At 44.0% G+C, this 24,838-nt stretch overlaps 2 protein-coding genes and 1 long non-coding RNA gene across 8 annotated transcripts in view; 2 read left to right on the forward strand and 1 right to left on the reverse strand.

Moving 5' to 3' along the window:
* The window catches only part of TRERF1 (transcriptional regulating factor 1), a 103,428-nt gene extending 91,121 nt beyond the window's left edge, over positions 1-12,307 (forward strand). For 5 of the 6 annotated variants that reach the window (XM_014521966.2, XM_006027969.3, XM_006027968.3 and 2 more), the window contains 5 exons: positions 5,672-5,760; positions 6,531-6,644; positions 8,737-8,934; positions 9,384-9,592; positions 10,347-12,307. In XM_014521966.2, coding sequence (XP_014377452.1) covers positions 5,672-5,760; positions 6,531-6,644; positions 8,737-8,934; positions 9,384-9,592; positions 10,347-10,659 — 923 coding nt within the window. In that variant the 3' untranslated portion in view covers positions 10,660-12,307. The remainder of the gene's footprint in view (positions 1-5,671; positions 5,761-6,530; positions 6,645-8,736; positions 8,935-9,383; positions 9,593-10,346) is intronic. The other variant, XM_014521965.2, reaches the window with a different exon arrangement.
* Positions 12,308-13,292: 985 nt separating this feature from the next.
* LOC102388867 lies at positions 13,293-22,553 on the reverse strand. Its single transcript, XR_324362.3, has 3 exons — positions 22,381-22,553; positions 18,856-19,034; positions 13,293-14,695 (listed from the first exon to the last, which is right to left on the reverse strand). It is a non-coding gene; the product is annotated as an uncharacterized LOC102388867 (long non-coding RNA).
* Positions 22,554-22,942: 389 nt separating this feature from the next.
* Positions 22,943-24,838, forward strand: part of MRPS10 (mitochondrial ribosomal protein S10) — an 11,234-nt gene continuing 9,338 nt past the window's right edge. The window contains exon 1 of the mRNA XM_014521958.2: positions 22,943-23,289. Within this exon, the coding sequence (XP_014377444.1) occupies positions 23,275-23,289 (15 nt within the window). The 5' untranslated portion in view covers positions 22,943-23,274. The remainder of the gene's footprint in view (positions 23,290-24,838) is intronic.

A 24,838-nucleotide genomic window follows, 5' to 3' on the forward strand; every position in this document is an offset into this window, starting at 1 on the left:
GAAGCTGGAGAGAGGAAAAGTACACTTGGTGGGATAGCTTGCATGACTGGAGCACTGTCATGGATGGGTACAAACTGTTCAGGAAGGACAGGCAGAGCAGAAGTTGTCCTGTATGTAAAAGACCTGTATGATTGCTTAGAGCTCCAGTTTGAAACTGGAGATAGGTCTGTTGAAAGTCTCTGGGTTAAGGCAGAGTAAAGGAGAGGAGAGCAACAAAGGTGATGTTATGGTGGGAGTCTGCTATAGACCATGGCAATCGGGGGAGGTTCTAGACAATTGGAAAAGAGCAAATATAGTGCCCATATCTAAGAAAGGGAAAAATGAGGGTCCAGGGAAGTACAAACCAGTCAGCCTCACCTCAGTTCCTGAAAAAATCATGAAGCAGGTCCTCAAATAATCCATTTCTTAGCATATGGAGGAGAAGAAGGTGACTAGGAACAATCTGCATGGATTCACCAAGGGCAAGTCATGCCTGACCAACCTGATTGCCTTCTATGATGAGATTACTGGATCTGTGGATGTGGGGAAAGCAGTGGATGTTGATATACCTTTACTTTAGCAAGGCTTTTGATACTGTTTCCCACAGCATTCTTGCAAGCAAGCTGAGGAAGTGTGGGTTGGATAAATGGACTGTAAGGTGGATAGACAGCTGGCTGGATTGTCAATGGGTCAATGTCTCCCTAGAAGCCAGTATCAAGTAGAGTGCCCCAGGGGCTGGTCCTGGGGCTGGTTTTGTTCAATATCTTCATTAATGTTCTGGCGGACAGGATGGAGTGCACCCTCAGCAAGTTCGTAGATGTCACGTAGCTGGGAGATGTGGTAGATACACACTGGAGGGTATAGCTGGGCCAAAATAAATCTCATGAGGTTCAACAAGGACAAGTGCAAAGTCCTGCACTTAGGACGGAAGAATCCCATGCACCAGTACAGCCTGGGGACTGACTGGCTAACCAGCATCTCTTCAGGAAAGGGACCTGGGGGTTTCAGTGGACAATAAGCTGGATGAGTCAACAGTGTGCCCTTGTAACCAAGAAGCCTAACAGCATACTGGGCTACATTAGTAGGAGCATTGCCAGCAGATCGAGGGAAGTACTCCATTATGCACTGGAGAGGTGACATCTGGAGTACTGTGTTCATTTTTGGGCCCCCCACTACAAAAAAGGATGTGGACATGTTGGAGAGAGTCCAACAGAGAGCAAAGAAAATGTTTTAGGGACCTGGGGCACATGACTTCTGAGGAGATGCTGAGGGAATTGGGTTTTAGTCTGCAGAGGAGAGGACTGAGAGGGGATCTGATAGCAGCCTTTAACAGCCTGAAGGCTGGTTCCAAAGAGTGTGGAGCTGGACTGTTCTGTGGTGGTAGATGACAGTTGCAGCAAGGGAGGTTTAAGTTGTATATGAGGAAAACTTTTCTCACAAGGAGGGTGGTGAAGCACTGGAACAGGTTACCTAGAGAAAAGGTGGAATCTGCATCCTTGGAGGTTTTAAGGCCTAGGCTCAATAAAGCCCTGACTGCTTACAGAGAAGAATTGGTGGGGAATATAGTAGTGGATGGCAACTTTGGCAGCAGTGGCCATGAAACTATTGAGTACATGATCCTCACGAATAGAAGGAAGGAGAGCAGCAGAGTAAGGACCCTACATTTCAGAAAAGCAGCCTTTGACTCACTCGGGGAACTGATGGGCAGGATCCCCTGGGAGGCCAGTCTGAGGAGGAGAGGAGTCCAGGAGAGCTGATTGTATTTTAAAGAAACCTTACTGAGGGTGCAGGAATGAACCATCCTGATGTGCAGGAAGAACAGCTTGGCTTAGCAGGGAATTGTCTAGTTAGGGATGGTTCTGCTTTGAGCAGGGGGTTGGACTAGATGACTTCCTGAAGTCCCTTTCAACCCTCATTTTCTGTGATCCTCTGAAAAACACTGCTAATGTGCAGTTGGAGAAGTAAGAGATTCCAGAGAGAACATAGTCACAGGATGCAAGGAAAGACCAGATTTCTAGAAAAGGAACATGGTTGATGGTGTCCGAGGCAGCTACAGGTCAAGGAGGATATGGATGGAGTACCACTTATAATCTTTGGCTAGCAAGTAATCAGTTAGAGACTTTGAGAGCAGTTTCTGTGAAGTGAAAGGAGTGGAAACTGAATGTGAAGGGTATGAGGTAGAATTGGAGGAGAGGAACTCCAGACTGTAAACAGCACATACATCAAGGCTAAGAATTTGGGCTCTTTTTGAAATTTAAGAAGCTCAAGCATGCTTGTATAAGGAGGTGAATGTGGGTAAGGAAGTGTGAGAGCAGGTATGAGGGAGATCAGAGAATAGGATGGGATCACTGGTGCAAGTGGAGGGGGGAACAGATCAGAAGAAGTGGATGGGGCGAAGAAGGAACATTTTCTTCATAGTACGATATTTCCCAGAGCTTGTGAAGGTTTACAATGACACAAGAAGAGACAAGAGGATGCTTTCACTTGCTTCAGGATCCTCTCAAGCTAACTGGTAACACTTGCCAGGTCACCACTATACCTGTGGTCCTCAGAGTGTGGTTTCTAGGTGGAGGGAAAGGACCAGAATTTCTCAAGCAGACCTAGGAACCAGAACTTCAGTCATCATGCTACATGATGAACCAAAAACTCACCAGGCTTAAATCTATTAAAACTGTAGTAAGGCAGTAAGATACAAAACAACTCTGTAAAGTTCTTCAGCACAACTTGAAGTTAAAATTCATATCGATAACCACTCTTCAGCAACTTCCAGCTCTTGTGTTATAGTTTTATTTGATGGGGATATGTCAACCAGATATTGTAGGCATAGAGGTATTTCTGATTGTACAAAGACATTCTGTTTCAAGAATTGGTTTAATTAAATGTAGTGGCATTTGGATTAACAGGGTTTTTCTCCACTATATAGAATTCAATCATTGCAGCCCCATAGCACACGTACTTAGATTAAAGCAGGACTAGATCAAAGTAAAATGCAGTGCTGACTCAAGAAAATAAAAAAAAATCTCAAACAACAAGATATACTCTCACTCCCCCCACAGGACACCCTTCACACAAGTGAATGAACAGTTGTCTTTGAAGCATGACTTGAAGGTCAGCAAACTCAGACACTGTCAGGCTGCTGAGGGAAGCAGGTTTTAAACTTGAAGTCTCTTTACTCATTTGCCAAACACATTGGACGTTCTGAGCTGATAGACAACCTGAGCAAACATATCTGAGTCTCTTAAACTTTAAAAAGACCCCAGCTTCTTGGCTTTGCTGCATGCAGTGCTTACAGTCAGTCTAGAGTTCCTCTCCTCCAGTTCTTCCTGATACACTTCAAATTTAGCTTCAGCTGAATTTGAGCAAGCATATCCTGATTTCTTTATTTTAGAGAGAGCCTCTCTCCTTAGCCTTTATCAGCCTTCAAGATGAAATTTTAGGGAAGAGGTAGCCTCTCCTAGAGAGAACTGCAGCAGGGTTTGGTTTTTTTTAATTAGTTAGGCAGTGTAACTTCTCAACCTTACTTTCACATTAGGAAGGAAAAGAGAGACTCTACAAAATTTTGTGCCTCTGTCTAAATATGAAATATATATTGTACATTTTTCTTTGGTGATTTACCTCTGTGCTACTTCAGGTTTACATTGGTGTAACTCTAGTGAAAGTAATGAATCAGACCCAGAGCCCCTGAGTTTGTAGAAAGGATTTACTGTTATTTAATCAGTGCAATGATATGGTCACACTATGGCAAATACAGTGGAATGTAGATTAAATCTCTGAACAGATAAACAGATCCATATTCTAAGGTCCAAAATCTTTCCCACTGCATGGTAGATCCCTCTATACATGATCTCTGTTTCTCCTACACCAGAAAGAGCTAGATCAAATTTTTAGCAACCAGACTTGAATTCAACCTTTTCTCCTGTAATGTTTCCTACACAGATTTTATTGTAGTTATTTAGGCTGTTTCCTGCTAAACCTAAAACTCATATTCGGGTTAGGATCTTTGCTGATTCATGACAACTACAAGAAAACTGAAAAATGTGAATCTGCCTTAGGGGTACAATAAAATAAACTCTTATTTCATTGTAGTAGTTTATTGGAAGAAAAATGATCAATCAGGCAGGTTGCTGGACACTGAATCTTATGCTTCTGTGTCATTTCAGTTTGGAAAACGTATAACATTAAGGAAAATGTATATTCTGTCAGTAATAACACTTGAACATTTCTCATACCAGGATTGAGAAGATGAATATACTTTAATTCCACATCCTTAAATTCCTGTGGTGCAAATGTTGTTGTTCCTACTTCAACAGATGAATGAAGTGAGGTGCGGAGGGATTTGCACAAAAACTGGTCCCATAGTCGTGTAGAGGGATCATTGGCTTCTCCATTTGGGTGCTTATGCCAGTATTCTTGGCAGCAGTCCTCTTTCCCCCTCTCCTGTCCACCCAAGTGTGGATAATTTTTTTCCAGAACAAGAATGACTTACTCCAAACTAGTGTAATTCAGAAATTGATGTTTAAATTCACACCCTATCTTAATCCCAATTAATTTCCTGTATAGGCAAGTCCATGGAAAGACTAAAATGACGGGCTATTCCAGGGAAGGATTACATGTAAATGAAGGCAGAGTTATGCAAATAGGGGAAAATAGTAAGCTGCAGAGTCACTCTGGGAGACATGGTTGCTTATAAAGCAGAAAGTCAGAAAAAGACACTTGGGCCAATAATAGAAGAGTTAATAAAACTAAGAATTTGAGGTCAGTGCCATTCTATGAAGCTGATATAAAGCTTTTGTGTAAATTTAAGTAGGGATAGCTAATATCACTTTATCCTCAAGAGTCGAAATGCCTTCAGAGAGCAGAGGAATAATGACATTGCAGAGAAGCTAATGTCTTCACCACTGAAGACTGGTAAGATGCATACGCCAGCTTTTTTCAATGAGTAAAGTTGAGCCATTGTTTGCTAGACTGAGATGTCAGACAGGAAGTTAAGGAACAATCAGTAACTTTGAGAAATTTAAAATTAATACATTTAAATTATCTAAGGCTAGTTTTATACACGTGGCATAAATACCACAATGAAACTGAATCCAAGAATTTGGCATAACTCAGAGAAAAGTCAGTGATAAAAGCAAACTAAGCACTGTCAGAGTTAGAAAGAAACCTCTCATACGGGTTACCTGGTGTTTGACTGATTTCTTACTTCTCCTTCTGATGCTCAAGTGCTGTAGTCTTATAGACAGGACACTGCTTTGAGCCAGCAGAACAGTTCTTGTGCTTCTGGTATTGGACTCCTGTTCACTAAAGATCTGAATGAGAGCACAGACTTATTTTCTACAGTCTGCACCAGATTAAACACTGATCCTCAGAGATGAAGTCTTATATTTTCACAGGGAGTTAATCTAGAAAAGCAAATGCCTACTTCTAACACTTGGCAACTATATAGCAGCTCCATTCAAGCACCAGAAAGCACTTTGCAGTTGCATGGCACTCATGAAGTAGTTTATAAGCATCAGCCCTATTTTGTGGATGGAGGTGGACATGGAGGGGTTAAGTAGCTAATTAATTTGTCACTTGTCATGGATTATTAGCAACAGTTCTAACTCCTACTTCTCTGTTCTAACAGCTAGAATACTATATGGAAAAATGTTGGAAGTTGGACAAGCTGTTTATAATGTATATTTATTTATTTTAGGATCTGACAAGTGGACGAAACCCGAAAGAAAGCTTTTTAAGGATGCACTGTCCATTTACAGCAAAGATTTTCTTTTTGTACAGAAAATGGTAAGAAAGCCTCTGTTCTCTGCCAGTTTCAACCTATTGTTTTCTTGTTAGCTGCATCCATTTCTTCACTCACCAGTGTTAGGCTTGCTCACTACAGAGGTGAGAGCTCCTGGCACCTTGGAGAACTAGACCTAACCTGTTAATCTGTGTGTTAGCCAGGTATCCAGATTCCATGTGACACCAAACTCTTGTCTCCATATTCTGATTTTCTTGCACTAAAAAAGCATAGCGCACAGTGGTGATAGAATGCCACAATTAGTATTAGAGAGATGCCTGTATTTTTTTAAATTTCCATTGTAGAAAAAGGAAACGTGAGAGGCCACCATATCTGGAGGGACAGAATTGCATGCCTTAATTGTCATTTTTCAGCAAGAAAAATGTTTGCTTTATGTAAAGTAAACCTGAACACTGCATATCCTGCTGCCTTTAACGGCTTTTTGGTTGGGGAAAATGGGTGGGGTAGCTATAATATTCTGCTAAGATTTTTTGCTCCAAAGTTATCAATGTATACTGTCAGTCAATAGTTTTTTATAGAAATCTTTATCTAGGAATAGCCTCCAGGAGTTTGCTTCATTCAAATATATTAAACAAATATGTGGTTTACTTAGGAGTAAAGAGAAATTACTCTGAGCTGTCATATGTTGTGTTCAGGTTATCTATATTTTTTTGCATTTTGCTATTTTTTCCTAAATATAGCACACAAAATTCAACCTTTTATAATGTGTTACTGTCAATAAAACTGATGCTGGGCTATTATCACTTGGATCTAGGTTAAGTCTAAGACAGTTGCACAGTGTGTGGAATACTACTATACTTGGAAGAAAATCATGCGTCTGGGACGGAAACACAGAACACGTTTAGAAAAAAAGAGAGATGAATGCCTGGTAAGCTTTAAAAAAAACTCCCCATAAACTCTAACATCGGTAAAGCTTATAAATCTACAGTGAGATTTTATTTTTTTTATACAAGTGCAGCTTGATTGATGGAAACTAAAATGTAATTAAAAGCTACAAGTGTGGTGTCTTAACTCTGGTCTGAAAATATGCACAACCTGTCTTGACTTCTGTTAGTAACACAGATACAGGAAAAACTATTGCAAATTTCCCAATGTGCATGCATGTGTGTATGCATTTAGCTTGCTACTATAATTTTTGGGTTATGGATGCACACAACACTTAGAACAGTTTTTAAATGTGATTTAAATATAAGGTGGACAGACATGCAAACAGGTTAAACTGGTTTAGTCACCTGTAATGGTTCAAAAGGGTACCAGGGGGTGGGATGGAAATCAAATGCTGCTGTATTAACTCATAAACAATGCACACCATTTTCCAAAAAAACAGCTCCAAAATTGGGGTGTGAGGAATTTGATTTTCTTCACTAGATTAGAACGATGGAGACGCTGTGCCAAAGTGCTGCTGCTGCTCTCTGAGCCAGCAAGCCGAAAGGATGGAGTGCAGTTTTTATCGCCTCTACTGAATTGGTAGTAGCTTTTGGCTGAGAGGCTTAACACTAACTTTTGCTTGAAACAGTGAGTGAGCTGGCTGAGGGTAAGTGAGCTGATGCATAGTCAGCCATGACTCTGGGAAAAACTTTCTCTCCCTCCACCCCACCACTCTGCCTTTCAAAAACAAGGTGCATGTCTTATTTGGGGGCGTGTGGTATACAAGCGATATGGTATTTTGAACCATTTGAACTGGCACAGAGATATGACCTGTCAGATTCCAACGATTCTGTGAATTCTACTAAAAACCTTGTCACAAGGACACAAAAAAAGGAAGGGAAGTGTTATGTGTGGATGCCAAGCATTCTGAGGCATGCCTGGTTAATCCTCCAGGCATCCCACATCTCATTGTTCTTCACCCTAGTCCCCGCCCTGTTACTACTGGCTGCTCTGGCACACAGCCAGAACTCTGTTGCCCCGCATCCTTCCATCCCTCTTTTTTTTTCCCTTTTGTTGGTACATTTTATCAACAAGTTCCCTTGCATTGCTTGTTCAATAAAAGCTTTCTTTTCTACCAACCAGCTGTGTCCTTGCTCCCTACTTGGCTGTAGCCTTTTTCGTGCCCCTACCCTGGTCCTGGGAACCAAAAAAGTATGGGTCCAACACCTGACACCCCACCCATGCCTCTTTCCTCTCTCTCCCCCCCGACACACTGCAGACTTTGATTAATTGCAGGCTGTTGAAGTTTACTGAATTCACATTTTAGGAGACAAGGGGAAGCAGAAAAGTCAAATCACTCCCAGCCACAGGTCACCCACCCCCTAAGATCCCTAAAGCATGGGTAGAAGGCAGGCCGGGCTGGGTGCTTACTCCTACCCCCTGGTGTTGGAACCACAGTACGTCATAGAGTTGTGAACTGAGTCTCAGTCAGTGCCATGTGGAAGTGGTTCAGTAGTTGTGTGTCCTCACCCTGTCCTGCAAGAATTGTGAACCAGTTCTCAGTCTCTGACAGTTTGGAATTGTTCCACTGTTATGGGTGTGCGCACCCATGGCATATAGGAAGTCAAGACATTTCTCTAGTCTAATAGGAAGTATCATTGGAAAAGCAGTTTATCTGGGCTGGCAAAAAAGTCCTGCACTATATACCTTGTACTACACGTATTTAGGCAATCTTAAAAGGCTTATATTATTAGCACACCTCTTCACTGGAGTACATTGTATGTTGCCAGCCAGATAAAGCGTCACATTTGAAGATACATAGTGCCTGTGGGACATGATTTTATATTTAAAGCTGAAGGCAGTCTTGGGCAACATTACAGAACTCTTAAGGGCTGCAATTTATTCTTGTGGCTGTGGTTTTATTGCATATATAGCGCACACAAAACATCCAGTTCAGGGCAAGTGAGAATACTGCAGCAAATGAAACATTGCTAGGTGGCACACTCTGTTTCTGTGCTGTCACTTGTCTTATGTTTTTTTTAATATTCTTTGATCCCATTTTTAGTTTTCCTTAAATTTAATTTTAATTTCAGACAAGTGGAGAAGAGGAGGTTTTAGAGGATGAGGAAGAGGTGGAAGAAGACAGAAAATGTGTAAAAGAAGAGGAAAGTGAAATACAGAAATCCCCTGAACCACCACCTATCCCACTTGCACCCATAGACCTGCCACCCCTTCAAAGTCTCTCACTTTCTGCAGCCTCTTTTATCTGTGAAATGCCAAACTGTGGTGCTGTACGTGTATTTGCTGTCTTTTATCAATATGAGAGGTGTTTGATCCAGTGGATAGGGCATTAGGTAGGAACTCGAGACCAGGATTCAGTTTTTGCCCCCGTCACTGGTCTCTGCTAGATGTCCTTGGGCAAATTCATTTCATTCCTCTGTGCCTCAGTTTCCTCATCTGTAGAAAGGGCACAAATGACATGTAGCCTATGTATAAAGCACTTTGAGATGTATTCATGAAAAGCTTCATGTAATAAGAGCTAGGTATTATTTTGTGTGTTAAAGGAATAAATGAAATAACTGAATTTTTTTAACTTCAGTGGAGTATATTGGAGAGTAGAATTTGGTCAAATGTGTCATTTTTAACCAGTGGTATTGTTGACATATCAGCAAAATGTAAATTGAATGCATGTCTCCTTTCTTTGCTGCTGTTGCAATTCAAGTTTGTTTTCCCCCACCAGGTGTTCAGCTCCAGACAAGCACTAAATGGCCATGCCCGTATTCATGGAGGTACCAATCCAATGACAAAAACAAGGTGTACAGTTTCAGTCGTTAAGCAAAAATCTGGGACACAGAGTGGACACGGTTCAGTTAAAAGCTCACCTGCACACAGCACAACAAGTGGTGAGACGGACCCAACAACAATTTTTCCTTGTAAAGAATGTGGCAAGTAAGTAAATGTTTCTTTATTACTTGTTTTCCCCCTGTATTCAGAAGAAACAGAACCTCAAAAAAAAAAGCGATTTATTCACCAGGTTTGTTTTTAAGGACCATGAGTTTCCTTTGTAGGCAATTAACTGTGCCCTTTCCAAACTCCTACCCTAGTCAGTCATGAGAGACTGGTCTGGATCATGTTTTGGAGCTTGATCATTTGCTTATCACATTCAGTCTCTCTCTGTTTTCTGACTCCATCCACATACAAGGGTTATGCCTCCTGATTCCAGGAGAGGGAAACAGCACTGGCCTTTTTGTTTTCTGTTTCACCACAAACTCCAGGGTGATCTTGAGCAAATTATTTAGGTCCAGATCCAGAAAGCTTAGTAAACTTCTAAATCCTTTGTGGATTTCAGCCTTAGTTTCCTGGTGCCTGAGTTTCTTTGCCTCTTAAAGAGAGGTAAATATACTTCTCTACCATATGGGAGGGTTATGCAAGTACATGCTATGCAGAGCGTGCAGGGCTCAGATGGTATAGTAATAGAGGAGCCATATAAACACCCTAAATAAAAGTGAAACAGTAAGGCCTATATTACTAGGAGGCTGTAAAAACCTAATTAGTACTCTCTGAAATCCTCAAAGTGGGGTAATGTAGATTTCTCTTTACCAACATATGTTTCAAGTCAATGAAGCAGGGCTTATTTATTTGTTTTTCAGTACAGTCAAAATAGAATTTGAAATGGCAATAAAATGTTCCCTTGAAATTTTAGGGTGTTTTTCAAAATCAAAAGTCGCAATGCTCATATGAAGACTCACAGACAACAGGAAGAACAACAAAGGCAAAAGGCTCAAAAAGCTGCTGTTGCAACAGAAATGGCTGCTACTATTGCAAGAACTACTGGGCCAGTTGGACATGGTATGATCCCTCTGGATCATATGGATTTGATTAAACATGTGGAGGACCTTGATGACGATGTTGTTCAGGAGTTAGGTAATGTCATGGAAGAGAATGAAGTCATGGAAGCTGACCTCTTGTTGGATGATGAAGATGCAGACCTGCTGCAGGATGATGCTGAGCTGTAAATACAGAGCTGTCCCATGCAGACAGCTCCTGGATGCATCAGTCAGGAAATCTGAACTACCTGTTTATTTTCCATTGATTTTTTTTTTTTTTAACTACCTGTATAAAAACGGATAATTTCTTTAGTTCAGACCTAGAAAAAATGCTTTTTTCCCATTTTTTTTATCAATCTGTGTTTTGGGGAAAATAAATAATTAGCACAAAGATTCTTATAAGGTGTTTTATCTGGGTTCTGTTTCACTGAGATCTTTCAAAACCACTAATAACAGAGAAGTCTATATATCTATTACTATTTCTCTTCTGACTATTATCAGAGAAACTTTAATTCTGTAGAGTTCTCTTCTCCTATTCTCAGTTGAGCATTACTAAGAATGTGTTCATTTACACTTGTTACTCTGGCCCCCTTTACTAGGTAAGAACTGTTGTCATGCACTTCTGACAGGATAGTTGTCTGCACTGGATTGTACAGTGAGTTTCCAGAAGTAAACGTCATGTTTGGAGATGCTGACTTGATTATTCTTCAGCTTTTTGTCCTGGTTTTATTTGGAACTAAAAAAAAATCTGTCCAAATCTGAAGTAATTACAAGTGTGATTGTATCATGAATATCATTGTACATTTTCAGTTCTACCTTGCCTTAATTTTTACCTGTTCTTGTTATCTGTACCTGCAAAAGGTAATGTTTATACTGTACATATGGAGATTCCACTTAATTGGGTTTTAAAAAAAGAAGAGAGATCCTCGGGCTTCCGAATGACCTAATCCAAGGAATGAAGAAAGATCATGGTGATTCTACTGTGAATCACATCCTATGAAGGGAACACTGGATTAGGAGCTCTGCTTTTGTAATTGGCGTGCACTGGAGATATAACCTGTTGTGCCAATAAATCACACTGTTGAATAGCCATTCCAGAGGCTTTGGGTGGTGGGGTATGACTTCATGCACACAGTGCAGAAGTAGATTTTGTTTAAGGTTCAATGTCAGGAGATGCCCTTGTCCCACAGAGGGAATGGGTTGAGTGATGCTGTTGAATAATAGTGGCATGTTTTGGATTTTGTTTTGTTGGGTTTTTTGTTTGTTTTTTCCAAATCCTTCCTAGGCCCGAAATGTTGTTATTCTTGTGCCATTTTTGAGGATTCACTTTTAATTTCATCAAGTTTATATAAAATTTTTATGGAAAAACAAGGAGACAAGGCTGTCAGTCTTCCTCACACCTCTCTGTAACCCAGCTCTACGCACAAGTTCTCTGTAACCCCATTGATAATTAACTTGATTTGATTTGTTGTGATAGAGACATACTACTGGACTCATGGAGTTTTATTCTCGAGTCCTAAACCAGAAGCAGGTTTAGGCAGCTCATGGAGAGTTTACATTTGACCAATGGTCCTTCCTTACAAAATGGCTAGTTTTTTAAGTTCTCCTTGGAATAAAATACCGTAAATAATATAAAGGCTTCAGCAGAATACTGATACTCTTGTGAATCCTGCACAGCAGAGCAGAACTGGAAATTTTATAGAACATCTTTATGAAAAAATTTCAGATTCTTCCTAAGTAACTAAATCCTTAGATGATGGTGTCGCTATGGACATAGTCTTTCTAGTCTTTAAGAAGGCCTTCAACACTGCCTCTCATCCTCATCAATAAATTAAGTGACTGCGGCATTGATGCCTGCACAGTTGGATAGGTAAAAAATTGGCTGATGGGGCGCACCCAGAGAGTAGTGGTGGACGGGTTGTACTCAACCTGGCGAGATGTGAGCAGTGGGATACCCCAGGGCTTGGTCCTCGGGCCTGCACTGTTTAACATCTTCATCAGCAATCTGGAGGGGGTGGAAAGCACACTGTCCAAGTTTGCTGATGACACTAAGATGTGGGGTGAGGTGGACACACTTCTAGGGAGAGAGAGTCTGCAACTTGATTTAGACAGACTACAAAAGTGGGCAGACGCAAATAGGATGGGGTTCAATGTAGACAAATGCAGGGTGCTGCACCTTGGGAGAAGGAATCCACAGCATACATACAGGCTGGGGAGCTCCCTTCTTGAAAGCACAGAGGCGGAAAGGGATCTTGGAGTCATTATTGACTCCAAGATGAACATAAGCTGCCAATGCCAGACCGCAGCCAGCAAGGCCAGCCATACCTTGTCATTCATCCAAAGGTGCATCTCAAGCCAGTCCAGACAGGCGATACTCCCCCTCTATGCGACTTTGATCAGGCCGCAGTTGGAGTACTGCATCCAGTACTGGGCGCTGCACTTCAAAAGGGATGTGGCCAGCCTGGAGAGGGTTCAGAGGAGGGCCACCCGCTTGGTGAGAGGGCAGCAGGACAGGCCCTACAAGGAGAGACTGAAGGACCTGAACCTGTTCAGCAAGAGGACGCTGAGGGGAGTACCTGATGGCTGCCTACAAGCTCATCAGGGGAGATCAACAGCAAATAGGCAGAGCCCTTTTCTCCCCAGCACCACCTGGGGTGATGAGGAACAATGGTAATAAGCTGATGGAGAATAGGTTTAGGTTAGAGATCAGAAGGCAATATTTTACAGTTAGGGTGGGCAAAATCTGGAACCAACTTCCCAGGGAAGTGGTCCTCGCCCCTACCTTGGGCAAATTCAAGAGGAGGTTTGATGATCACCTGTCTGGGGTCTTGTGAACCCAGCATTCATTCCTGCCTGTGGCAGGGGTTCAGGCTAGATGATCTGTTCAGGTCCCTCCTGACCCTAGCTACTACGAAACTACTATGAAACTATTCCTTTCTTTTTCTGCCATAAGTATTTCATTCTTTTGCCACACTTCAGACAAGCTGTCTGGGGTCCCAAATGCTTTCTTAACCAGAGTGCAAGAGGTTACACACCTGCTTCTTTTCTGTTAGTAAAACTATATCTGGGCAAAACGAATAACAGAAGGCTGTTTCCGTTACCTTGTGCAGATGTACATGGCCCCACAGGTACAAAGCCATTGCAAATCAGAACCCATAGGTTTATGGGTAAAGAAGAGTCTCCCCATCAAAGCAGAGAGGGACAAAATCTGAAGAGTTGAATATTCTGCTAATCACTAGTAAGAAAGTGGAATCCACTCAACAGCTTCAAGTTACAAAGGCTCCTCTATCTTTTTTGTCAGTGGGTGGAAGAAGCTGCTGGTTTCACTCCAACAGCAGCACCATCTCTCTGCACAGCCAACCATTACCCTGTCCTATCCCAGGCATGACTTCCTAAATAGCTGTGCTAGCCAGGCTCAACCAACTGCTTTGAAGCAGAGAAACGCTGTAAAATGTTGTATATGCTGTGTATTTTACAAATTTTGACTCAAAGCTGTGCATGTTCTGGGTGTTTGCAGAATCAGAGCCTTTGTACACAGTAACTTGCCCTGTCTTCTATGGCCCTAAGGTAGCAGAACTTGAGTGAGTCCATTCCATTGTCTCTATACCCATGGAGCATTAAACCCTGGGGGATCCTCTACAGAGCCTTTTGTCCTAGCACGTGAAAAGATGGAAGCATTCTACAGAAGTAGCACTACCCCATGCATGTTGGTAAGGAAGACATCTGCAGGGACCAATAATGCCTTTAGTTTTTACTTGATACTTACTCAGGCAAAACTACCATTCAAGTTTATTTAGATTTTTTTTGTCTGAAAAAAAGTAAAAATAATACTGTCAAAACTTGTGGATTTGACTCCCAGAGAGTTAATAGATGTGTTATACTAATCCCATTCAACTATTTTCTAGCTCTCTAAGGTAAAACTGGCATACCTTTATTTGTACCCACCAAAACGATGATAAAAATAGAGACGTGACTTGAAATAACCAAAGAAATGTAGATTTCTGAAATAGTATACTTTAGGCCTCAATCATTGACTCTGTATTGCACTGTCTAATGTTAAAAAAAATGTTGTTCAGGCTTGTTCCTAAATGTAGTTTAAAGGGTTCTCCTCCCTCCCACCCCAGGTGATTTTTTTTTTTTTTTTTTTTTTTTTTAATGATTGATGGTGTAAAACTGTTTACCAGGAGGTAGTTTCATTCTTGATCTTGGTTATGTCTGGCAAAACCTGTACATAGAAAAAAAAAATCAGTATATTTTATGGAAAAAAAAATCTTATTTTCAAATATATTTAACTGTTATATTTTATTGGAAGAAGGTTGTAAATATTTTAGGAGCTCTAGTGTAAAAAAAACAAATTGTACTGTTGGGTGTGGGAAAAGTAATGAAAATAAAACTACATGTTTAATGTAGTTGATTTATTTCAGTTATAGCTTCAGAATATTAGCATCAATCTTGCATGCAATTTAATTTCAGGATGTAACTTATTCAGATTTGCACTAGAATGGCTTAATTTCACAATCTAGTATTTGTTTATCTGTATTTTTTCTTGGATTCAGCATATGTGGTACATATCAAAAAGCACTATGTATAGAGTATTCAGTACTATTTCCTTTTGTAACGGTTGTATCTGTACAATCAAAAGGTTTTATGTAACATTTTGGCAAAAAAAGGACAGTATTTTCTAGTGAATTTTATACTTTTGATAAAATGTAGTTTTTTGGGTTTTGCTACCATGGTGAAAATTTCTTTTAATAAATTAATCTTTGTTTTAAAAAGTATAGGGGGGGTTGAAAACAAAGTTACATGTATGTAAAAATATATATAGTTACATTGTTGATGGCTTTAAAAGGGCATTCCTTAGTAAGTGGTAATTGGAATTCTGAACCCTTCCAGAAAGAATATTGTTTCCCTTGCATACACCTTCATTTTGGTAAAAAACTATACCCAAATATTCATGTTGGTCACATGATGTGGACGTGTTCAGAAAGGGAAAAACTGGATGATGGGCCATAATTCGAAAACAAAAAATAGTCTGTTTAACCCTGTTTTAGAAACATTTTTCTGTCCAATAAATACATGAACAACTCTGTCCTCTCCTCCTGTATTTGATATGCATTCTTGTCGCAACACATTTAATGCTGATGTAATTAATTTTGAAACTTCAAAATGTCCTACAGCCGGAATCCAAAGATTTCTTTAATGAATGAATATCTATCGGTAGTTCTAAATCGCACGTACACCAGAGAACTATCACCCAGTGAAAGACTGGATGTACAAGGAATACAGAAGTGTGTCTTACTGGTTTGTTTTTTTTCAGAAACAATGCCCTTTCTGCTCTGAATTCGCATACAACAACCCTACCCCGATTTATTTATTTTTTTACCCTAATGCCAGGATCTACAAAGAAATGCAAAGTTAGAAATGATATTTTGCTGTTACTTTTATATATTGCCTGTTTTTGCAAGTTGTGAAGTTTTTATTTCTAGAAATGCTGAGAGAAGTGAGGTGTGATATTAAAATGAGTGCAGTACCTTGGCAAGAGTAGGGAGATCATTTAATAAATAATAGGAAGCATGGGAGAGAAGTCCCCAGGGGGTGGGAACACATTTCAATATAGGTCATGCTTGGATAGAAAGCTTACAGGGTTGTCTGTGAATTGTCATAGAAATATAGGGGCCACAACTTATCGTCTAGTCCAGGCAAGATCAAAGATAGCTGAAGCACCCCCAGCAGATATTTGTCTAACCAGGGGTAGATCCAGAGGAGGTGCAGTGGTGTGACTGCACCTTCCTTCCTGATTATGCAGCCGGAACTTTGGGACTTATGTCCAGGACATAAATCCCAAAGAAAGTAAAAATTTCCCTCCATTCCTTTTTCTCTGTGGTCAGAGGCACATTCCCTCTTCTCCCCGTCATGGCCACTGCCTTGCTTGCCACTGCAGGTGTCCCTGCTATCCCAGGAGCAAGTGAAGCCCCTGTCCCACTCCAGCTGGGTGTTTCCCATCAGCCTGGAACAAGGCATGGAGAAACAGAACCTGCTGCTGCTGCCATCCCACGCTGAGCCCAGCCCTTGCACAGCCTGGCTGGAGGAGGATAGGACCTCCCCTTGCCCTTGGGACTGCAGGGACACCAGCAGTGACTGATGGGAGAGGGAAAGGAAGGGAAGGGACGTGCCTCTGAGCAAAGGGGAAGGGACTAGGGAAATGTTTACCTTCTTTGGGACTTAGTCACCACCTGCTGCTCCCAGGGCATGGTCTGCCTACCCCAGTGGGAAGTGGGGGACAGAAGAGACTGGGAGCAGAGGGTGCAGCCACCAGTGGAGGACTGGTTTCTGTTCCCACCCCACCCCCCCCTTATCAAATCCTGGATCTGCTTGTTTCTTGACTTATTTTTTTATAGCCTCTGAAGATGATACTGCCTGATCCAAAGTGCTTGTAAGCCCCTTGGTGTGGCTTCATCTGCTAATTTTATAGGTGTGGCTAAAGCAAATGAAGTTCTGTGGCAAGAAGAAAAGAGAGGTCACTCCACAGAAAATGTTATGGTAAAACTATGTCTTCCTAGTTATTCATTCATAGTTATGAATGAATAAGTTATGAATCCAAGTTCATCATGGGGGCACAGAAGGGAATTGGTGAGGTTTTATTCACCAAGGCGCCCCCGGGGGTTACAAGAAATAATGGCCACAAGCTAGCAGAGAGCAGATTTAGACGACATTAGGAAGAACTTCTTCACAGTTAGAGTGGTCAAGGTCTGGAACGGGCTCCCAAGGGAGGTGGTTCTCTCCCCTACCCTGGGGGTCTTCAAGAGGAGGTTAGATAGGCATCTGGCTGGGGTCATCTAAACCCAGCACTCTTCCCTGCCTGTGCAGGGGGTCGGACTCGATGATCTATTGAGGTCCCTTCCAACCCTAACATCTATGAATGAAAATATTGGATAGAACTGAGCCCAAGACAAATCCATGCGGGATCCACTTGAGATGCCCTCCTAGTTTGACGGAGAACATTGACACGTAGATCTTTAGAATTTATGTTTTTCAACCAGTTGTACATGCATCTGATGGTGATTACATGTGGTGATTTATAGACCATACCTCCTTACCTTGCTTAGGAAAGCCTTGTGTGAAAGTGTCAAAAGCCTCACTAAAAAAAAAAAAATCCTTGCCTTTTATGAAAGTCAAGATATACCAGTAATACTTCTGCTTTCTCTTTATCCACTAAACTAGTTACCCCATTAAATCAAAGTAAATTATTTTGATGTGATATGTTCATGACAAATCAGTGTTTGCTGTTTCTTTTATTTTTTTAAACACTTCCTATCTTCCAGGTGATTCCAGTATCTTTGCAGGTCTGGAATTTTATGGATCCCCCTCTTTTAAAAATAGGTGCCATGTTTGCTGTTCTATGGTCTCTGGAGCCTCCCACATCTTCTACAAATTCTCCAAGATGATTATTAGTGGTTCAGAAATTACTTTGGCTAGGTTCTTAAGTACTTTATGGGTAAATTTCATCGGGCTTTGCTGACTAGAGAGATTTTTCCATACTCTGGCCATACCCTGGTCAAATTAAAATTATTTTTTTAAGTATTTAGTAACAGTTTACCTTTTTGTGACTTAAAGCAGAGGCATGGGATACTTACCCTTCTTTTCATCATCATCTGCTTTATTATTTTGAAAGAGTCTTCCCTTTGTTTTTCTCTTCCTCCTAATCTATTTATAGCTCTTACTCCTAATTTATTTTTAGAATCTTTTCTTGCTTTCATGTTCCCTGAAAACTGAAACACATTTTGCCCTATTCCTTTATACTCAGTCATGTGTCTTTGCTTCCTTTTTTGGTTTTTAGTAACTGAGGTGTTCCAAATGCAGCTATAATGGTATTTCACTTTGCATCCGTTCTTTCCTTTATATCAGGAGTTTGTTGCAATGCATTTATGAGTCTCCTTCAATAACTGCTGGCTCTCCTGTACTTTTATATCTCTTGGGGGATGAACAAACATACCTTTGTAGCTGCTTTAAAAGGGGAGGGCAATAAACTGCCTTAACTTTGACCCTGGATGAAGAGGGTTAAAGCTAGAGTGGTTTTGCTACGCTTGTGTGCCTTACAGAATTGTCCAGATATTACAGTTGCTTTCTAACAGCCTGTATTCATAATCTTTAATAGTGATACAATTGTTATGTCTGTGTAGCCCAGTGGTGCACACCCCCTGACCCACAGGCCAGATCCAACCTGTGGGGGTTCTCAAGGGGCTGGAAATTAGGCAGCAGTGGCAGTGTTACTTACTGCTCTGCTGCTGCCAAATTTCTGGACCAAAGAGGAACTGCCTGGGCTAGAAAATGGGTGCATAAGGTCAGGCTAGCACACAGCCAAGTTATTGTCCCAAAAGACCCTACCTCTCAGTTCCTTGACATTGTTATGGTCTGCTTTTCTGAAGTCCATTGTCCTCATTCTTTGATTGATGCCTTCTTTGGTGGCAAACTCTTTATCATTTTTTATCAGTTTCATTCGAATTAGGTTCCACTTTGATTCTCAATCAATCCCTGTTAATCAGAATCAATGGCTGCACCTCCACCTTAAACCAAAAGAGAAGCCTCCAAAACCTGTGCCCTGCTACATTGTTGTTCCAACAGGGTATATAGTCTAGTCGAGTCAGTCCTGAGGCCACTGCAATTATTGGGGTACCTTAGATACCTCAGACCTGGTGTGGTGCCCATTTCCTCTCCAGACATGGATGGCCAGTGGCTCACAGGAGCTCATCTGCCTTTTGACAGGTCTTGTGTATAGTTCTGCTGGGTGTTCACACACCCTCCTCACCCAGGCTAGTCCAGGTGGGGACACCAGTTTAGTCACTAACAACCTGACCGTGGAACTGGCTGTACTGGTTTATGTAGTATCAGAGAGCCAACAAAGAGAGTAGGGTGATCATCTGTTAGGGCTGTGCGAAACGGCACCATTCCATTTTGACTTGCATTTAAATGTTTTGATGGAACAACATTTCATTTAGAATTTTGTTTCGATTCAACCGCTGGTCCATTTTGTTTTGTTGAAATAGTTTTGCTGTTTCCACATTTCACCCATTGGCTATAATGGGGAAGCTCAAAACGGCCTATAACTGTCATTTCTGGTCTGATTTGGATGAACATTGCAGGAATGATAGCCCTGTCTGAGGGCATGAAGCCTGCCAAGTTTCAGGGAGATAGATGCAGGGGTTTGGGGAAAACTGCACCTCAAGCTGCTGAGAAGCAAAAAACTTGTGACATGGGTGACACTGCGTGTATTCAGGCGCAGCAGAATAAAACCTGCAGGCCTGCTAGCCCCTGCTGAGGCCACGAAACCTGCCAGCTGTCAAGGAGATAGGTGCCGGGGCTTCTGGGGCCCTGCACCTCTGGCTGCTGACAAGCAAAACTTGTATCATGGGTGCCTGTGGGACTGTCTGTCTTGCAGCATAGCGGGGTGAAAAGTGCAGGCCTGCTAGGCCCGGAAGCCTGCCAGCTGTTGAGGAGATAGGTGCAGGGGCAGTCTGGGTTCTGGGGCCCTGCACCTCTAGCTGCTGACAGACAAAACTCGTGACATAGGTAGGTGACACTGTATGTGTGTGTTAAGGTGCGCCCTCACTCAACTGACACCAAGGCAGAAAGCAGAGCAGTTCAAACAATGCTGCCTTTTATGCAGTTTTTCCATCCCTCCTCCAGAGCACTGGGATTGGACGGGACCTCAGGGAAGGATGGCAGTCACTGGCCAGCTACACAGTCAATAATGAGAGTGCTCCTTCCCCCCGCCACCTTTGCCCCTCATCCCCCTCCCTCTCCTCACTTTAGTTTATGTTTCCTTGCAGGCAAGTCCAGCTTGAGCTTTGAAACTCCCAACATTTTGAAATTTTCAGAATGTTTCAACTTGCCTAGTTTCATTTAGAGGCTGTTTTGAAGCTACCCGTTTTGTTTCGATTTCAGTGTTTTGAGCTTGAAACGAAATTGCCGGCAAAATTTTGCACAGCCTTACCATCTGTCCCTAATTGGGTGGGACAGTCAGGGCTGCATGACCCTGGGACAGCATTTATCCCAGATTCAGAGTCTTGGGCAGGGGCTGCTTGGAGCAGGATACAGGGGGTGGATGCGGGCTGCCCACTGTAGGCTCGGGGCTCCCCACCCTGCCCCACGCTGGGCAGTGTTGGCTGTGCTGCCATGGCAAGGCACCCCCTGCCTGCCTGCCAGGAGCAGCGGCAGCAGCAGGGAGGTGCACCCCCTGCTGCTGTTGGGGGCGCAGGGCTCCTGAGGGAAAGGCAGCAAAGCGGAGAGCCCTAAGCCCGCATCTGTCCCGCTTGGATCTGGTCCAGCCATTCTGCTAGCAGTGGCAGAGGTGGAGGCTGGGGGGCAGAAGGCAGGCATGTGTCCTGCTTTCCCCTTTTGAAAAGGTGGTCACCCTACGAGAGGTGTGGCCTGACAGGGCCAACAGGGTATATGGGTAATCAAATCCCACAGGGCTTGTCCTGATCGTTACACAAAAAGGCCTTACTCACCTCCTGCTCCTGATTAAGCAGACCCATACTGCTCCACCTGTAAGCATAACCCCACCCCTGTTGTTTTCTCCCCCAAGATATTCATGAAGTGGGTTTTTAACCTCTCCCAGATGTAGCTACCCTTGATATGCAACACCAGTCCTCCTCAAAGATGAACCCACCCCATCACAGTGTGACCAGCTGTGTCATACTTTGTACTCAAAAGACTTGCTTCTTGTTTCTTCTCCCTCCTCCTGGCGCTTCTCTACTGCTCTGCATTTCTCCCAGCCCCATGACTCCTCCATTCTTATCACAGGCTCACAGAACATGAGGGTTGGACAGCACCTCAGGAGGTCATCTAGTCCAGTGGTTCTCAGCCGCCTTGTTGTACCACAACCCATTTATAAACAAGGACCTGTCCTGACCCAGTGCCCTTTGCTCCTGCCCCGCTGCCCCAGCCTCCTGGTGTGCGAGGCCGGGGGTGGGTGTGGAATGAACGTGTGCCCCCAGAGGCTGGCGGGGTACAACGACTGCCCTCAGCCGGTGGCAGCAGTGGCGGGGGGGGGCTCCCACAGGTGGCCGCAGTGATGTCGGCAGGAGGGTGGGGTTGGCGAGCGCTGACCAATAATCAGTGACCACCCATAGATGCCACCAGCAGCGTTGGTGGTGGCCAGTGGCAATCAGCAACCGCCCGCAGATGATGTTGGGGGGGAGGGGGGGGAGTGGTGACCGCCCACATGCATGTGTCACCAATGGGTTCTGGGGCAGGGTGTGTGCATGTGTGTGTGGGAGGCCAGGCGGTGCCCCAGCATCCCCTCGCAGGCCGGACCTCTGCCAGCTTGCAAGGGAAAGGGCACCATTTCCCATGTTTTTCTCCTTTAAAGGAGAATCCATCTGTAAAGTTTGTCTGGCACCCTTTAATATAATCATATAACCCACTTTTGGATTGTGACCCATGCATTGAGAAATAGGGTTACCAACTTTGACTGAAGCTATTCTGGGAGATTTCCCCTCCCCCGCCCCCACTGTTACATAACTCATTAATTTCATTTTCTTAAAATATCCTATTAAAATCTCCCAGGTTGCTTTCCATAGTCACTGGGAGACGGGCGATGATTCTGGTAGACTCCCGGCCACTCGGGGAGGGTTGGCAACCCTATGGAGAAACCCTGAGTCCAACCCCCTGCTCAAAGCAGGACCCTCTCCAACTAGATCACTCCAGCCCAGGCTGTGTTAAGCTGGGCCTTAAAAGCCTCCAAGGATTATTACCCCTTCTTTCGTTTAGTGCCAGCTTTGCTCACCGCCTCCTCTCAAGCCCCAGCCAAGCCTTCCTGGCTGCCCTGGGCTTTGCGCATTGGTGCCAAGGCGCAGGAACAACTGACGGCCGGGCTGTTTCAGGGGGACAGGGCTTGGGGAAACTAACCGTGAGACCTTGCGAGCGGGACATGCACAGGCCGGTCCCTGGCTCATGGGTCAGGAGCGGCAAGTCGGAGTGTATCCAGTCGGGGCCGTGGAGCACCGAGGCACGAGGCGCGAACGTGACGTAACCTCCCGGCCTGCGCTCCACACGCAGCCCTATCCCCCTGCGGCTCTGGGTCAGCGGCTGCTCATTGGCTCCTCCCGCCCCTTGGCCCCGCCTCCCGCCAGAGAACGAAACTGCGGGCCGTGGAAGGCGCGTACAGGCGAGGGGGTGGTGCCTGTGTCGAGCCCCGCCCCGTCGCGGCAGCAGTTAGTGGAGCTAGACCCAGCCGACCGCCTCAACGCCTGTGCGGGTGTACGCTGCGGTGGGGGCCGCTTTGGACTTCCGGGGAGGACTCGTTGGTGTAGCGCCCGCCGGAAGTGGCCGGAAGGAGCTTGACAGAGTAACGGGGAGGAACCGGTGTGGGACAAGATGGCAGCGGCGGCGCGGGGGGGGGGGCGCCCCCCGGGGGGGGGGGGTCAGCAGGCAAGGGGGAGAGGGATCCCGGTCCCGAGCGCCTGCGCGGGGGCTGGCAGCAGCCTGTCCCATCACCTGGCAGTTGGGGGTCCCGCGCAGCTCGGGGCTCCTGCGTCAACGCATGCGCTTCCCGAGCCGAACCCGGTGACGTCGGGTGGGAGCCGCGCGCCGGGCAGAGCCGCAGGGCAGGTGGCAGCTCGGGGGTGCTTAAAAACCTGCAAGGATGGAAGCTCTGTGGCAAGGGATGGGCGCTGTTTGGAGAGCGCGAGTTGCGGGATCTCTTTCCGTCATGGTTGCCTGATGTTTTTGGCCTGTGAGCTGGGTGGGCAGTGGCCGGTCTGTCTGCAGGCTGTCATCCAGCACTTCTATTGAACCAAGGGCATGGCTGGAATCAAGGTAGACAAGCTCTTGACTGCAAGGTGTTCTTCATAATGAAAGGGTTAGTCAGCATGTACGACAACTTCAATTTCGTAATTGCTCTTTTCATTTAAAGGCGGGGTGCCCAACCTCCTGCCTGTAGGCCGAATGCAGCCCACAAAGCCTTAGCATCTGACCCACAGGTCAGGGAACTTGAGGGTGGGGGAACAATGGTAGTTAGTAATGGCTGCCAAATTCCCATGCCTGCTCCTCCTGCACAGCCAGGGCATCACAGGGCCCTATCTTCCTGCATAGAAGGGGGCAAAGCCCTGACCTGACCTGGCTCCCATGGGGGAAGAGGGCATGACTTAGCCACAGTTTCATGGCATGGGGCAGCCTGGCCCTGACTTAGTGGCAGGGGGAAGGATGCTTGGCCCAGCCCCAATCTTGCTGTGCAGGGGGAGCATATGTGGGAGTTTGGCAGCCAGGGGAGAGTGCCACTACCAGCTGTCACTGCTCCCCCACCCTTAAATTTCCTGACCTGTGGGAGGGCCTGCAGGCCAGATATGGCTCTGTGGGCTGCATTTGGCCCACAGGCCAGAGGCTGAGCACCCCTGCTTTAAATTAAAGAGTGAATGGAGCAATTACAAAACTGAAGAAATTCAAGAGTTTGTCTAACTTAATTCCAGCCATGTAGTTGGTTCAATAAGAGACTACCCCCTAAGAACGCCTGTTGCGTTGTGATAGCTATACACTCAAATTCTATTTGACTATTTCAAACGAAGCTTAACTTTTATTTTATGGAGGCACTTGATGCCCTACTCCCTCTGTAGATTAGTGGCATGCTATCTGAAAATGTAATATTGTAGAAATAAAGCTTTATGGAAGTAAATAATACTAGAATTTGCAGTTTAGTACTGTTAGATGCCCTGACTCATTGCAATGAGTTTTAAAAAAAAAAACCGTGAAAGAACTTGAAGAAACAGTGAATTGGTTGCAAATGTTTGTATCCAAAATTAAGATTTTAAAAGCATAAATCCAAAGAATGTGATGTATGTATGCAGCAAGGTTAATCTGGCGTTTTATTAATTTTTACTTGAATAAACAATGAGTAAAATCAGATGATAAATATGAGTTTGTGATGCTCTCTGCTGTGGTAGTTTTGAATGGCAAAGTTTCTCCATTGCTTCCATTAAATCACTCTTCATTTCATCTTGCACTACATCCAACTCCTATAAGTATTGCCTTAAATCATGAAAGGTGGCAGATATTATGCTTATAACACATGGTATATACCATGGGAATGTTAACTGTCTGTATAATTCTCATATAGTTGCAAAATTATGCCCTTTGAAGCAAGGAATTCTGTAACAGGTCCATGCCCCAGGAGTAGCGGTGAGGCCTCTGGGGCACCCTCTCAGCTTTCTTTGGGCAATCTTCCCTTCAGCTAGCCTCCCACACCTTGATCTTGTTATGTCTTTAGAAAAGGGAGGCTGCCCTAGGGTTCCCCAAACAAGATCTCACTCATGGGCAGGGATTTCTTTTGGCTGGTTTTCTCTGCTTTAAAAAATCCCAAATTCTCTGATTT

Source organism: Alligator sinensis, unplaced genomic scaffold, assembly GCF_000455745.1.
Source record: "Alligator sinensis unplaced genomic scaffold, ASM45574v1 scaffold633_1, whole genome shotgun sequence".
Lineage (NCBI taxonomy): Eukaryota > Metazoa > Chordata > Crocodylia > Alligatoridae > Alligator > Alligator sinensis.